The 17,455-nt window shown below is 43.0% G+C and overlaps 1 protein-coding gene across 1 annotated transcript in view; it reads right to left on the bottom strand.

Moving 5' to 3' along the window:
- Positions 1-16,580: 16,580 nt before the first annotated feature.
- The window catches only part of PRDM13 (PR/SET domain 13), a 5,297-nt gene continuing 4,422 nt past the window's right edge, over positions 16,581-17,455 (bottom strand). The window contains exon 4 of the mRNA XM_069974185.1: positions 16,581-17,455. This exon is cut by the window's right edge and continues 624 nt beyond it. Coding sequence (XP_069830286.1) covers positions 16,581-17,455 — 875 coding nt within the window.

Raw genomic sequence — 17,455 nt, 5'->3', positions numbered from 1 at the left:
CGTGGAAGACTGGGTGGTGGATAAGTTACTGGACAAATTATCCGCTATCCACGTGATCACCTGTTCACACTGCTGCGGTTTCAATAGCGGTGTACCCTGAGATCCCGTAAGTTGCGAGAAGAATCTAGGGAGTGAATGTCTGTGGTGTGCCACTGCTCCCTCCTCAACGGGTGCTGCTGTGCGTCCCTGCCCTGAACCACGGCCTCTGCCCACTGCATCGCTTGGAACCCCACGCCCAAGCCCTCGTCCTCTTCCTCGACCCTTACCCCTAGGGTTTACCATTTTATGGACACTGCACAGTCAAGACTGAGATAGCTGCACTAAAGATCACAGCAAGCCAAGAAAATATATTACTCAGACTACTTTTGGAGGTAGTCGTATAGAGTCTGGGTGTGTAAGTACAGGTATATAGTGGATGCCAACCTCTTACACAGGGCAATTAGCAGTGAGCTTGAATATGGCAGCACTAAGAAATAAGAACATCTACTGATCACACTAGTTTTTTGGAGGCTGTGGTATACAATCTGTTGGTAAATGGAGATATATAGTGGATTCCATCCTCTTACACAGGGCAATTAGCAGTGAGATTGGATATGGCAGCACTAAGAAATAAGAACATATACTGGTCACACTAGTTTTTTGGAGGCTGTGGTATACAATCTGTTGGTAAATGGAGGTATATAGTGGATGCCACCCTCTTACCTAAGGCAATTAACAGTGAGATTGGATATGGCAGCACTAAGAAATAAGAATATATACTGGTCACACTAGTTTTTTGGAGGCTGTCGTATAGTCTATGTGTATGTGGTGGTATATGGTCTATGCCACCTGTTACACAGGACAATGAGCAGTGAGGTTCTATGCAGCTGTACTGCAAATCACAGCAATATAATGTACAACAGCAGCAGCACCAGCCACAAAATAACATAATAGTACTGAGGACTTCTTAGGGGTCGGTATGCAGCTGTCCCCTTTCTGCCTGCACTGCAAGTTCCAGCCAGCAGTCTGGTGTAATACAAAAAAAATAAAAATTTTAAGCCCTTAAAAGGGCTGTTGGGGTCTTTGTCTAGTATTCCCTGCCTACTGGAACGCTAATTCCCTCCTTAACACTCCCCCTGACAAGCAGCAGCTCTGTCCCTATTCTCTCCCAGCATGCATGTGAGCCGAGCGTCCGCAGCTGAGATTTTTATATGGCTGGGTGTTCTGATCTGGCCAACCAATCGCTGCTATGTATGGGTCCCACGTGATTGCAGGATGTACCAAAGAGTCTCATGCATGTTGATTGGCTGAGAAATTGTGCCCAAACTTACAGAAAATGGATGTTGAGATTTTCTCGAGTATCGCAAGATGCATGTTCGCTCTTCTCTAGTAGTAGTGAGACACCAAGCAGTATGAGTAGGAAAGTTAGGCCTGACAGTGGTACCAAGCTACAGGTGTGCTAAAAAACTGTTGTGGCACTCCCGCTGTGGGTCACTACAGAATGACAATACCAGTCAGTTTCCTGCTGTGCCATTTAATCACAGGATGCAGGCACTTTAGGCCAGCATCCTATGAACCACTGGTACACAATCCCCGCACTAGCAGCAACAATGATATGATGCCATCGTGCCTGCCAGGGATCCCGTCTCATTGTGGCTTACAGACTAAAGAACAGAAGAGAAAGGAGTTCCATTTATCGTGGGGGCTCCGATAAAGTATTAACTTTATTTTATTCTGTCTGGTCACTGTGGGGAATTATCAGAACAGGAGCACAATGTAATCATCATTTATCAGAATAAATTAAAAAAATTATAATATCAAATGCCAGAATTGCTGTTTTCTAATCAGATTCATATCATATATTGGATAAAATAGTCACAGCTTTCCGTCAGCAGCCTGCTGCGCCTTTTTCATCTTAAAAACTGCTGTCAGACGCATTGTGTATTGGGAGTCAACAGTGTGAGCCTCCAGCTACCCTGCACTACCACTCTGTGCTACCTGTGTAAGATGGAAGCAGTGGGATAGGTAATCAGCTGCCTCCATATCACACTCGGGTTATTCCTTACTAAGGGGGTGACAGTGTATTAAGGGAGGCACATGGTATTAAGGGGTACACTAGGGGTACACTAGGATTATTCCTCATTAAAGGGAGTCACAGTGTATTAAGGTGGGGGGCACAGAGCATTTAAAGGTAATAGGGGGACCCAGTTTACTAAGGAGGCACAGTGCATTATAAGTTAAAAGGGGAGCAATATCTCATATAACATTGGGTTACAATGCAGCATAACTTAGGGTGATCTCAGCATTGAGGGGGCGCAGTGCATTATATGCCATTGAGGGGGGCACAGTTTGGTATATGTTATATTAACCCCTTCAGGACTGGGCTAATTTTCATTTTTGCACTTTCATTTTTTCTTCACCATTTTTTCTTACACTGTTTACAGTGCGAGATCAAGAATGTGATAATTTAATAGTTTGGGCGATTATGCACGTGATTTTACCAAACATGTTTATGTTTTATTTATTTCTTTTTCTTTATAAAATGGGAAAGTGGGGGGATTTAAACCTTTTTTGGGGAAGGGGATTTTTTATTAAAGAAAAAACTTTATTTTTATTTTTTACACTTTAACTTTTAGTCCCCCTGGGGGACCTTTATTACTGCCGTGATCTCTCATAGAGATTACTGCAGTATACCTAATACAGCACTGATCAAAAAGATCAGTGCTGTATTACTCTGGTCTTCAGCAGACCAAAACTACTGATTGCCAAGCCGGGATCAGCATTAGTACAATGCTAAGCCCTGGTAAGCAGAAAGGATCACCCCTCTGTGATCGCATCACAGGGGGGGGAGATCCCCACTGGACACCAGGGATAGGGGAACATAATACATTTGAATACAACTGTCAGTTTTGATAGCAGCCGGCATCGCAGTGGTTCAGAGCGGGGTTAAGGAGGGCACAGAGAACTATATCTCATTAAGGGGGCATGAAGCATTATATTTCATGGAGGATGAGCAGTGCATTATATCTCATAAAGGGGCACAGTGCATTATATCTCATTAACAGGATCCACGCACAATACTCTGCAGGTGTCGCCAAGGTTATTGGAAGAAAGGACCCCAAGCTGGATAAGCTAGTAACATTGAAAACCTAACAAAATTATATACATTGTGTATCACTGTAATTGTGCTCTCCTGCAGAATAAAGATAACATATCAGTTTTACTACAAAGTGCCTAAAGACTAGGACCCAAATGTTAGGAGTCCTATAGGATCCCAATGTTATCCCCAGCACTGTCAATCACTGCACCACCATACAGCAGAAAGATGAAGTCCAGCAATGTTGGTTAGGTATGTGAGAGATGGTGGTATTTAGCAGCTATTATTCAGTTTCTGTATAGATCTTTTATTCATCTGTTATATTGTTGTTCTATTTATGGTACAGTATTATTCGGTAAGAAAAGGTAGCTACTGAGAATTTTTACTTACAGTATATAACAAAAGCATTTTTTAATCCTTACTTTGGACTTGTTATGGTACAAAAAACACTTTCTTCAAAGGGCTTTATAAAAAAAAAAGGTTTGAGTTCTACAGGTTTTTTGCTATGTTATGTTTTTATGCCATAATGACAAAACAAAAATAACATTTTTTTTCCAAAGATCCATAGATTTTAATTATTAACAATATTTACTTGCACAATTAAAATAATAAAATATGCATTTATTTGTTGTACTCGGTAAGGAGGAGTACCTTCAATGTAAGGTATATTGTTGTGTTATCATCCTTATAGCCATAAAAGAGCTTGGTAAAAACTTCATCAATTTACTGGAATATGAGAAATTAAATGACAAAAACAAAACAAAAGAAATCAACAGCTGCATAATGTAACAAAGTATACAAAATCACCCATGTGCTGTGTACAGTGTCAATGCAGGGTGTAAGTAAGGCCGAGATTTATGGAATGTTTGACACATAAACTGATTTGCCTATAGCGACCATCACAGCTTGGCTTTCATTTCTTTCATTACTCTGGTAAAATGGGCTACGCTGTGATGTGAGCTGTGCTGTGATGGGCTATTATGGGCAAATATCTATCTAATATCATATAAAAAAAACTAAGTGCAACAGAAACCCACAGGTGCAAGCACTTAGCGGTGTTCACACGATAAAAACCTGCTCTGTAGATATTGAAAAATGAATATCTTAAGATCCTAATTTTTCAATATCTACAGAGCAGGGTTTTTTTATCGCATGCACAGCGGGGGGGAGTATATACGGTAATCACTTGCACCTGTGGGTTGCTGTTGCACTTTCTGTTTTTTTTTGTCTGTACTTAAGCCACATGCAGTGTGCAACCTGCAGTGTCAACAGAGCCATAGAGGTGCTGCCATTGTTTTTTTCTTTTTTCTGTTTAATATCATATCTAATACATAACAATTCTCCTCACTACACAAATCCAAATGATCGGGTGGATATCTAATTTTTGTGGGGTGTTGAGGGTAGTGACTGAGAAACTTCCCGAAACCCGGAGAGCAGTTTCAGAAGGCAATTCAATGCCTGATATGGCAGGTCAAGTATCAGCTGAGAATGATGGTTGAATTGTTCAGATAATTCTTCAGATAAAGTGGACTGATTTGAGCTGGCCAATCAGGCCAACTCATGCCGAGTTAACCCTGTGTAATAAAAACAACGAACATCTGAGGAGCCGATCATTTGATTGTTGTCGCTTCCTGTAATTGGAGGTGCAAAGTCGGCGGCGGCTGATGAAAGTATTTAGCAAATAAATAAACATGTATACTTACCTGGTGTCTTACTGCCTCTTCGCAGTGCACCGGAGCCACAGTTGACACTTCTTCACCCATTTCTGTAGTGACAGGTCACTCAGCCAATCACTGCCAGCGGCGCTGTTCCATCTCAGTTAGTGATTGACTGAGCCCCCTGTCACTTCAGACACGGGTGTAGAAGCTTCAGTCAGTTGAGAAGAGGCAAGAGGACACCAGGGAGCATGGGCAGATAAGTATATATTTTATTGTTTACTATGTAAATTGTTAACAATGTCTGTGCAACCTTTGCAGCATGATAGTCGAGCCATGTAATAAGCTCTGTAAGCAAGTACCAAACTAGCTCACTTATTTGGCAAATCGAGTCTTAAGTGTTCATTGTATTTTTTTACTGAAAGGTTTGTCCCACACACAACTAATGCATCCTGGGCACATATATCCATCTGATACGGCTTTTTTGTTATAATTTTTTCCTTAGATTTGATCTTAGGCAATCTACACCTTAGTAAATCTTAGAAACATCACAGGGAGAAAATTCCTTGTAATTTTATATTTTTCAGGAAAAGCATCCAGGCCTCCCTTGAACTTATTTAACCCATTCCCGCACAAGGGCGTAACTGTATGTCCTCGCGCAGGTGGGGGGGTTCAGAGCAGGGCTGCGCGGTGACTCTGCTCCGAACCGCTGCGGTCCCGGTAGCAGCATGTAGCCCAGAACCGCTGCTATAAGCGGGCATGATCCGATCGGCGTGCCTGCTAACTAAGTCTTCAGATGCAGCTGTCAAAGTTGACATCTGCATCTTAAGACTTACTGCAGCCCATACCTGGTGGTCTAGTGGGGAGATTGCCCCCCCCCCCCCCCCGTGACGTTGTCACAGAGGAGCGATCCCTGCCTCTGGTGCCAGCCGGGGTCTGCACTGATCCCGACTCGGCATTCTATTGCTTTCGGCTGCAGCAGCCAAAAGCAATAGAACACTGATCTCATCGATCTATGCAGTATAACTATACTGCATAGATCTCTATGAGAGATCAGTGTGCATATACTAGAAGTCCCCCAGGGGGGCTTCTAGTATATGGCTACGTTCACACTGCGTATGTTCCTGTCCGTAGTGCGAACCGCGAATATACGCACGTAGTTTTGAGGTTGATGCGTTCGCTGGGAAGCATACGATATACGCCCGCACAATGCACACTACGTATTAGCTTACGGCCGGATCGTGTACGGCGCCGTGAAAAATTAACAAGACCATTGTTTGAGGACGGAAATGTTGAAACTCACGGTCGTGGATTTCAGTGCGGTCCCGTACGCAGTACTTATTTCAGCAGAACTGAACTTGATTTTTCAATCAAAAAGGTTCTGTGAGTTCTGTGGGCGAAGATTTCCAAGTAAATGACATGTTTCAGATCGCTACGAAAAAAGCTAGGGAAGCATAACTGTACTACGGGCGTATGTTCGTGGTTCGTACGCATCTGGCTGCATGTCTACTTTTCCCACGCCCGTAGTTTCAGCCGCACATGTATGGCGGCATACGAACTACGGCCAGACTCATACGCAGTGTGAACATAGCCTATAGGTAAAAAAAAAAAAAAAAGTTATATTATTAATAAATAGTTCCCTCCCCTAATAAAAGTTTGAATCACCCCGCTTTTCCCATTTTATAAATAAAAATAAATAAATAAAATATTAATTTATCACATTCCTGATCTCGTACAGTAAACTGCGTAAGCGCCAAAAAAAAAATTGTAATAAAAAACGATCAAAAAGTCGTATATGCGCAAACAAGCTACCGATAGAAAGAACACATCATGGCGTAAAAAAATGACACCTGACACAGCCCCATAGACCAAAGGATAAAAGCGCTATAAGCCTGGGAATATAGCGATTATAAGGAACATATATTTGTTAACAATGGTTTGAATTTTTTACTGGCCATCAGATACAATAAAAGTTATACATGTTACATATCTTTGTAATTGTAACAACTTGAGGAACATATATAACATGTCTGTTTTTCCATAGGACACGCAGCGTTAAAATGAAGCCCCCCCAAATAAAAAGAATTGCAGGGGTTTTTTTCAATTTCACTGCGCATATAGTTTTTTTCTGGATTCGCAGCATATTTTATAAAAAAAATTCAGCCTGTCATTACAAAGTACAGATAGTGACGCAAAAAATAAGGGCTCATGTGGGTCTGTAGGTGTAAAAATGCAACTGCTATGGCCTTTTAGGCACAAGGAGGAAAAAACTAAAATACAAAAATGAAAATTAGCCCGCTCCAGAAGGGGTTAATGAATCAGCCATGACAACCCCATGTGGCAGAGAGTTCCATAGTCTCTCTGCTCTTACAGTAAAGAATATGCGTTTGTGCTGATGGTGAAACCTTCTTTCCTCTAGACATAGAGGATGTTCCCTTGTCATGGTTACAGGCCTAGAAGTAAGGCCTTTCTAGGAGGCATCTGAATCTGTTCTGTATTCACTAGAAGATCCTGAAAAAGTGAGAGCAAACAGTGAGAGAGTTTTTTTCTGGAGATATGTCATGTAATGTAACCTTGATGACACATTGCCACTGGCATAATGATATATCTAGAGATGAGCGAACCGGGTTCGGGTTCGAGTCGATCTGAACCCGAACGATCGGCATTTGATTAGCAGGGGCTGCTGAACTTGGATAAAGCTCTAATGGTGGTTTTACAGGGAGCGATAATTCGCCCAATCGCACGATTAACGAATGAACGATTTTTTTTTTATAACGATCGGCGTTTAAACGGAACGATACATCGTACGGAAAATTCGCTATGCGATCGTTCTGCGATCGTTTAAGCCTATCTCACACATAGGGGAAATCGTTGAAAGAATGTTTACACTGAACGATCTGCGAATTTTTCGCGAACGATCAACGATGATTTAAGAACATGTTGAAAGATCAAAATGAACGATTTCTCACTCGTCATTTGATCGTTTGCAGCGTTTACACGTACGATTATCGTACGAATTCGACCGTTATCGTGCAAAAACGAACGATAATCGTCCCGTGTAAAAGAACCATAATGCACAGACACTCTAGGCCATGCCAATTTGACACAGGTCTGAAACAGTTGTTTTCTAGCACAATAACTGCATCACCTGCCGAGCGGACCCCAGCACAGATCTTGGATTAAAAAAGCAGCTATAAGAAGGTACAAGCGGTTAGGAGGGGGCAGATTGTGGGTACAGAGTCTCTTTAAGAAAAAGAGAAGAAAAAGCTACTGACTCTTTATTTTCATCTTCAATTAAAAGTTCATGGCATGGTAAGTCATTACAATGTACTGCCTTTTAATACCAACATAGGAAGTGTGCAGAACATTGGTAGGGAAGGGTTTAAGATCAAAATGTTTGCATCAGGATACATGTAAACCTTTGAGGACAAGCCCTGTATACAATGATGGAAGCCATTTGTATATCTACTATATGGGGGTGTCTGTGTGTGGTAACCCAGGGGAGCCAGGTGGTGTTAGCTAGGGCTTGTTACCGTACTGCTGCAGCACTTGTCATGGTTCCTGAGTGGTGTACTAAGCAGTTTGCACTTGAGTATGCTTCCAGAGTAAATTTTCTTAATACTTGACTCTTCAGAGAAGAAACCTGTACTCCTGGTTTAGAAAACACCTCCCCATGATGGAATAGATCACGGAGTGACAGATCCAGGTACAAAGGCCCAGTGCCTAAACAACTCTGCATAGCTAATCCCTCAAGATTACCTGAGAAGATCGGGTGAAGGTTCAGTGGGATACTTCAGCTTTATTTGCTCTCTTCCAACCACTGGGTATAGTCCTGGACAGTTGATGACCTTTTTGGATAAACTTTGGTAGAACACAGTCACCCTAGATGTAGACACGCTAAGCCCCTTAATGGTAGTGGCCCCTCTTAGGGTTAAGTAGGCCATGGAAGCTTTCAAACTAGTCTAAAAAGGGGTTAATAGCAGCCCGGCCATTTTTTTATAATATACATTATTATAAATTAGCAACTCCTATAGTAGTATATACACCAACCTCTTTCAGACAGGACAGAAAAGGCATAGACCTTGTATTTTAAGGCTATGTTCCCACACAGTATTTTTGCTTAGTATTTTGGTCAATATTTTTCAACCAAAACCAGGAGTGGATTGAAAACACAGACAGGCTATGGGGGAGATTTATCAAACATCATGTGAAGTGAAACTGGCTCAGTTGCCCCTAGCAAGCAATTAGATTCCACCTGATTGGTTGCTAGGGGCAACTGAGCCAGTTTCACTTTACACCATGTTTGATAAATCTCCCCCTATGTTCACATATTGTTGAAATTTAGTGGATGGCCACCATTTAACAGCAAATAATGTCTGTTATGTTTAAAAAAAAAAAGGCCAATGTGTTAAAGTAATTATTTGTCATTAAATTGCAAAAATAGTGTGAGGGAACATAGCCTTAAAATACAAGGTCTATGCCTTCTCTTTCATGTCTGAAAGGGGTTGCTCTGTATACTACTATAGGGGTTGCTAATATACGATACTATATATATATATATATATATATATATATATATATATATATATATATTTCATCCTTTTCCTCTTGTTTTATTTATATACTTCCTAGTCAAACCCAGATAAACAATTCTTCTCTTAAAACATTGGAATGGTTTATAGGAAAAGGTTATGGGGAAAGCATTTACCAACAGTAATTTATCCAAAGCACTTCACTTCAGGTTTAACTTGTTTTCATATCAGGCAGTAGGTATATAAATAACTTAATTGTAGGAGTTTTCAAGGATCCACTTGAAGTACATACTGTATGGTAACAGAAAAGTCTTCAACATTTTAATAGCCTAAACATTCTATCAGCATAGAATTGTGTTACTTGAACTTCTACCTACAAAAGAATTGCAAATCACTTTTTGTTTTACATTCTACGTTTCCCCAATTGTATACAGTGCAGAAAATAAGTATTTGATACACTGACAATTTTGAGAAGTTTTCTTTCCTACAAACACAATTTTTTATAATAACTTTTATCTTGGGTACACTTAAGCTGTGAGAGACAATCTGTTTTACTAAATAAAGAAAATCACTGTTAAATGTTTTAAAAATTACTTTGCAATGTATTACATTAAATAAGTATTTTACACAATAGAAAAACAAAAGTTAATATTTGGTACAGATGGTCATTGGTGAACTTTAAAGGACCTGGACATGTGCTGACACGAGCAGGGGGACTCTGCATGCCCTGCAAGATTTTAACCCATGACAATGTAGTATGTTACTAATGGTAATCTTTGAGAGTGTGGTCTCAGCTCTCTTCAGGTCATTGACCAGCTTCAGGTCAGCCCAAAGAAGATTGACAGTAATTTTATTTTTTTTCCATTTTCTAATAATGCGCCACCAGTTGTTGCTGCTTGCCTATTGTCCTGTAGCCCATCAAAGCCTTGTGCAGGTCTACAATTTAGTGCCTGGTGTCCCTAGACAGCTCTATGTTATTAGCCACTTTGGAGAGGTTGGAGTGTGATTGAGTGTATAGACAGGCATTTCAAACAAGTGCAGGTAATACAGGTAATGAGTGCAGAGTAGGAGGAGCCTCTTAAAGAAAAGTAAGGGTGTTATTCCACGGGCCGATGGGGGCCCAATATCACCTGTAAACGAGCGCCGATCTGCTAGATCGGCGCTCATTTACTGGGCCTATTCCATGGCCCGATTATTATTTAACAAGGGCTGCATAGATCGTTATAAATGTCCTTGCAGCCCTTGCTTAAACTTTATACATTACCTATCAAGGCTGAAGGGCTCCTCTTGCAGTCTTCATCTCCCCGGGTCCTGTGCACTCCAGCTTCAGAGAGGCCTGTCTCAGCTGACAGGCCGCTCAGCCAATCGCTGGACACGGCAGTCCCGGCCTGTGACTGGCTGAGCGGCCTGTCAGCTCAGACAGGCTGCTCTGAAGCTGGAGTGCACAGGACCCGGAGAGATGAAGACCGCAAGAGGAGATCTGCAGCCTGGATAGGTAAAGTAAATTGTCAGATGCCGGCTATTACACCTAGCGATGCGCAGTCGGCACCCAACAATTATGGGTCCAAACCTATATCAACAATCGGCTGATTGTTGTATTTGTTCCATGGAGCGATAATCGTCCGATTTGGCCAATTATCGCTCCGTTAAATAGGCCCCTAAGAGGTCTGTGAGAGACAGAATTCTTGCTCATTGTTCATTGTTCATTTTTTACGGGTCCGTTTACGATCGGGCCGTAGGCTCATACATAGTGTGCACTGTGCAGCCGTATATCGTATACTTTCCAGAGTACGCATGAATCGGAAAAATCCGGCCGATGATTTACCGCCCGCAATACAGCCGCACAGATACATAGTGTGAACCTAGCCATAGGCTATGTTCACACTGCATAAAACTACAGCCGTAGTTCTCGCTGCAGAACTACGGCCATAGTTTTGCGGGGTGGGACATAGCCTATGTGCAATGGGATTCCGGCCGGAGCGTACACATATCGTACACATATCGTATACGCATCAGAGCTCTGCGGCCGGAAAGATTATCTGGCCGGTACTTAAGTACCGGCCGAGATGATCCGGCCAGAGACCGTCCGTTCCGTGACCCGACCGGGGTCACGGAACGGCCGGTTTCATACGTAGTGTGAACATAGCCTTAGGCTTTTTGGTTTTGGTTAAAAAAAAAACTAAAAGAAAATACTGTGTTTGAACATAGCCTTAAAATGTTTTGGACCAACTGGTTCTGGAGAAATACTTACCAAAATAAACTCTAAAGTGAGGGCCAAATACTGATCAAAATCTACAGTTGGAACCCAGCCTTAACTATCTTACCTATACTTGTCAAACTATGAGCAATGGAGTTTGCTGATGTCTGAATTAAAGTGACACTGTCACCCCCTTTTAAAAAAAATTTCATCTTTAAAAACGTTTAAATCACTAATTTTGCTCTATCCATACCTTATTTCACATGTTTAATCATGGTGCTGGTTGATGGCTATGTCATCTCTCCAGGCCGCCGCTCCTACTTGTTTGGCCCTCCCAGCCTTCACCTGGATGTCGGGACGTGCGCGGCCACATCACCCAGCGTAATGCGCGTGCGGCCCCGTCATTTCTCGCCCAGGCGCACTGGGTGAGTGCCGTCCACAGCCGGGCTGTGCGTGAGGTCACACAGCCTGCGGATTTTAGCAGGCGCCGGCATGGTGGGGCTGTCCGTTGGCGTCCTGATGCCCCCTGAGCTCTCGCTGCAGCTGTGAAAGTCTCCTCAAAGCCAGCAGCGAGGCGCTGAGTTAGTGCGCAGGCGCAGTGCAAGTAGGACGGCCGCACTGCGCCTGCGCACTGATGTGGCGCGTCAGAGGCTAAGCCCCGCCCAGTGGCGCAATAACAAGCTCATCAAAGTTCAGTTTTCTCATCAACCAGCACCATGATTAAACATGTGAAATAAGGTATGGATAGAGCAAAATTAGTGATTTAAACGTTTTTAAAGATGAAAAAAAATTTAAAAGGGGGTGACAGTGTCACTTTAAAGTGTTTATCGAGCGCTACAAAAACATGGCCACAACTCAGTTCCATTAAAGTAAATGGAGCTTCATTGCAAACCACATTGCCGGACCGTCGGTGCATCAGGACGTATCTTGCAGCGTCCTAACGCACCGCCGCTCCCGCAATGCGGCGCCGCACCCATTTAAACAAATACAGCGCCAGAGGCCTCGCCGGGCAGGACGCATGCCGTTCGGCTATGGCTTCCGGCGTTCAGCCAAAGATTAGCACAGTATACATACATAAACATATGTCTCCCCTTGTGTGCTCTCCCCCTCTCATACAGCCCCCCTGTTGCTCCCCATTAGTATATAGCCCCCCCGTGTGCTCTCCCCCAAGAGTATATAGCTCCATTGTGTGCTCTCCCCCAGTAGTATATAGCCCCCCGTTGCTCCCCCAGTAGTATATAGCCCCCCTGTGCGCTCTCCCCTAGGAGTATATAGCCCCCCTATGCGCTCTCCCCCAGTAGTATATAGCCCCCCTGTGCACTCTCCCCCTCCTAATTAGCCCCCCCTGTGTGCTCTCCCCCTCCCATATAGCCCCCCTGTGCGCTCTCCCCCTGTAGTACATAGCCCCCCTGTGAGCTCTCCCTTAGTAGTATAAAGCCCCCCTGTGCGCTCTCCCCTGTAGTATATAGCCCCCCTATGCACTTCCCCCCAGTAGAATATAGCCATCCCTGTGTGCTCTCCCCCTGTAGTATATAGCCCCCCTGTGCACTTCCCCCATTAGTATATAGCCCCCACTGTGCGCTTTCCCCCTGTTGTATATAGCCCCCTGTGAGCTCTCCCCCTGTAGTATATAGCCCCCCTGTGAGCTCTCCCCCTGTAGTATATAGCCCCCCTGTGCACTCTCCCCCTGTAGTATATAGCCCCCCTGTGCGCTCTCCCCTTGTAGTATATAGCCCCCACTGTGCGCTGTCCCCCTGTTGTATATAGCCACCTGTGAGCTCTCCCCCTGTAGTATATAGCCCCACTGTGCGCTCCCCCCATTAGTATATAGCCCCCTTTGCGCTCCCCCCCCCTGTAGTATATAGCCCCCCTACTGCCACTATACTCGCAGCGTGCTGACAATACGCAAATCCCATTGTAAATGACAGAAAAACATACACTCACCGGCCACTTTATTAGGTACACCTGTCCAACTGCACGTTACCACTTAATTTCTAATCAACCAATCACATGGCGGCAACTCAGTGCATTTAGGCATGTAGACATGGTCAAGACAATCTCCTGCAGTTCAAACCGAGCATCAGTATGGGGAAGAAAGGTGATTTGAGTGCCTTTGAACGTGGCATGGTTGTTGGTGCAAGAAGGGCTGGTCTGAGTATTTCAGAAACTGCTGATCTACTGGGATTTTCACGCACAACCATCTCTAGGGTTTACAGAAAATGGTCCGAAAAAGGAAAAACATCCAGTGAGCGGCAGTTCTGTGGGCAGAAATGCCTTGTTGATGCCAGAGGTCAGAGGAGAATGGGCAGACTGGTTCGAGCTGATAGAAAGGTAACAGTGACTCAAATAGCCAACCGTTACAACCAAGGTAGGCAGAAGAGCATCTCCGAACCCACAGTACGTCGAACTTTGAGGCAGATGGGCTACAGCAGCAGAAGACCACACCGGGTGCCACTCCTTTCAGCTAAGAACAGGAAACTGAGGCTACAATTTGCACAAGCTCATCGAAATTGGACAGTAGAAGATTGGAAAAACGTTGCCTGGTCTGATGAGTCTCGATTTCTGCTTGAACATGACAATGAGTTCACTGTACTCAAATGGCCTCCACAGTCACCAGATCTCAATCCAATAGAGCATCTTTGGGATGTGGAGATTCACATCATGGATGTGCAGCCGACAAATCTGCGGCAACTGTGTGATGCCATCATGTCAATATGGACCAAAATCTCTGAGGAAGCTTCCAGCACCTTGTTGTATCTATGCCACGAAGAATTGAGGCAGTTCTGAAGGCAAAAGGGGGTCCAACCTGTTACTAGCATGGTGTACCTAATAAAGTGGCCGGTGAGTGTATAGGAAAAAAAGTCAACTGATGAGAGCAACTTGTGACAAATGATGGCAACTGATGGAAAATGATGGTTTTTAATGAAAAAAAGGATAGAAAAACTGATGACAACTGATGCATTTTTTAAGATGCATCCATTTCAGTTTTTTTTGTACGAACCTGACTACAACTGATGTCACAACTAAAGCCAAAAAGGCATCAGTTGTTATCAGGTTTTCGATCCTTTTTTAAAGTAAAAACCATCAGTTGACATCAGTAATTATCAGTTGCCATACGTTAAATCATTAGTTGTCATCAGTTTTTTTCCTCTACAGCATATAGGGGGCATCTATATAGGGGCAGCAGCACACAGGAGCCCTCTACTGTGGGCAGAAGGACATCTCCTATAGCAGGGGTAGGGAACCTTGGCTTTCCAGCTGTTGCAAAACTACAACTCCCATCATGCCTGGATATCCCACATATGATTGGAGTTGTAGTTTTGCAACAGCTGGAGAGGCAAGGTTTCCTACCCCTTTCCTAAAGGGTGCTGCACCTGTATAGAGGAGCTGGGGGCTGCCCCTTCTGCCAGGGCCACTCTGTTGCAAGGCCAGGGTTACAAGGGTTAATAGGGGGGGGGGGCAGGAACAGGGGCAGCTCTCCTTGGAACGTAGGAGGCAAAAGCCTGAGGATGCATAATGCATGCCTCTGTACACGGCATGCCTCCGGCACCCCATAGACTTTAATGGATGCAGTGCCGAATAAGGGAGCTGACCGCATGTCAGAACGCTGCAAGCATTGTTCTGAGGTGCAGTCAGCCCGGCGGTCCTGCGGCAGATTTGTGAGAACGTATCATCTGAACTGTGGGATCAGTTCAGAGATGCTTTTCTACTGCACCGGAGGGAAATGCCGTCGGATTGCCGCATATATGTAAACTAGGACTAACATTCCTCGAGTATTATATGTATCAGACATAGTTTGCAATTTTGACTTATTCGTGTCACAAATTCAGTAAGGTGATACGTTATAAAACAAAAATAATAATAGTTCTTATTGTATAAAAACTCTATGGTAAGCTTTATTCTATAAATGAATCTGCTTATGATGGTGATCAAGTGTGGTATCTAAGTATCTAGGCAAGTAAATAAGGAATACAGATTAATATCAATTGTAATAGACTTATAATTCCTTAACATAAACAGAAGTCTTCGGATTAGAGATCAATAAATATGTATCTGCTGATTCTCCTAAATTTGGAACCTGCCAAATATCTAAGAATTAGATTTAGATTAAAAAATAAATAGATTAAAAATAGTATTAAATATTATGGTTAAAATTATATATATATATAATTTTTATTTTTAATTTTTTTATGTATATTTTTTTCCTATAGGTTTTGTGTAATTCAAATAAATGATGTACAAGTAAGTAGCTTAATCTCCTGCAGCTGTAATATCTTGTACAACCATCTCTCAGATGCAACTTCCATGTACAGTAGTATTTTATCTAATTATCAGATGTGTTTTAGTTGTTACAATGCTTGTGTATGAAGAAATGAATCACTTTTCCATTGTTACAATATAAACACTATACAGTTTCCAAGAGACAAACATGAGTTTGTCAATAATTTTATTTAAAAAAAAAAAAAATCGCATAACAAATTGAACCAAAACCAATAATAACTGTAACCACTGTACATCATTGCTTCTTAAAAACTCTACCAAACTCTCATCATACCTAAGAGCATTGTGTTACACCATTTCAGTATCTGGATATAGCTTTCATCACAATGCAGGATCATACATTGTCTCCTCATATGGAGTTTCCATGAACAAACTGACAATTTAAAGGGATTTTAGAGAGTGCTGCACTGTACAGACTTGGACAGGTGAAAATGCTCTGTTTAGAAAAATAGGAAGGCACGAAATTTTAATTGAGATGTAGACTATTGGGAAGGAGGTGATAGCTGCAATGCTCTCATCCATGCCCCTAGTAGAAGTGATATGAGCCATATTACTGCCAGTTATAACCGATATAAAGAGATGGACCCCAAAAAAGCTCAATTCTAAATAAACGTGCAACTTACTTCGATCACAAAATCTTTATAATACAGTCTTACACACACACAAGCTTCACCTGCTTGGCAATGGGGGGGGATACAAGTCCAAATGTGGATTATTAAACTTCCAGGAGATTATGTTGAAAATCACATAAATAGATACACCTTATTAAACCCTGTATATGTATAATACATCTGCATATATTTATATATATAATTATTCAATTTATTGATAGAAAGTCCTCAGTGCTCTTTGCTGCCCCCAGTGTCCTGGTCACTTTGCTCATCAGTAAAACACACGTCCACATCACTATCATTGTCCTCACTCTTGGCTTCTGGTTGTTGGTAAGAAGAGTCCTCATGGACCTCTTCTTTAGTGCTGAGGCTGTGGCCTGGGTGCCTAGACTTAACGTGTCTCTCGAGGTCCCTTCTTCGGACCAGCACCTTCCCACAGTGCTCACACCTATAGGGGGTATTGCCTTCTGCATGTAGACGGATGTGCTTATTCAGGTTACTGGGGTCTCCAAAGGGTCTCAGACACACCTTACATTTGAGTGGTTTGTAGCCTGTATGAGTCCTCATATGGATCTTCAGGCCATATTTCCTAGAGTACAGCTTCCCACAGTAGAGGCATAAATGGCCCTTCTTGGGCTTGCCAGTGGCTGAGGTTGTGGCCCCAGCCAAAGTCTCCAGTCTTCCAGTCCTGCTCTTTTCTGCAGCTATCTCAGAGAGTTGATGGTTATGCATGGCTATCTCCCTGTCTATGCTGGTAGTGATAGAGCCAAGTTCTGGGGTCATAGCTGGTCCAGAATTAAAGTAAGACATAGACTCCGGGTACTTGATAAGGTTACTGAAGTGAAACTTAAAGGGATAATATGGTGTGCTGTAGAGGAGCTCTCCATTGTACACAGTGAAAGGCATAACCGGGATATTACATTCCGCTGAGTAGGACTTGATGCCTTCAAACTGAGGGATGGAGAACCTCTCTGTAAAGTGCAGGCCTGTCTGGGGGATCTGGTTGTAACGGCTGCTGGAAGATAAACTACTATGGAGACCCCTCTCCACATGCTTGAATGCTGAGGTTTCCTCCAGGTGGGATAAGACTGGAAACCCTCTTA

This window comes from Dendropsophus ebraccatus, chromosome 6 (assembly GCF_027789765.1).
Source record: "Dendropsophus ebraccatus isolate aDenEbr1 chromosome 6, aDenEbr1.pat, whole genome shotgun sequence".
In the NCBI taxonomy this organism is placed as follows: Eukaryota; Metazoa; Chordata; class Amphibia; order Anura; family Hylidae; genus Dendropsophus; species Dendropsophus ebraccatus.
This window is presented reverse-complemented; position numbering and strand designations above follow the sequence as displayed.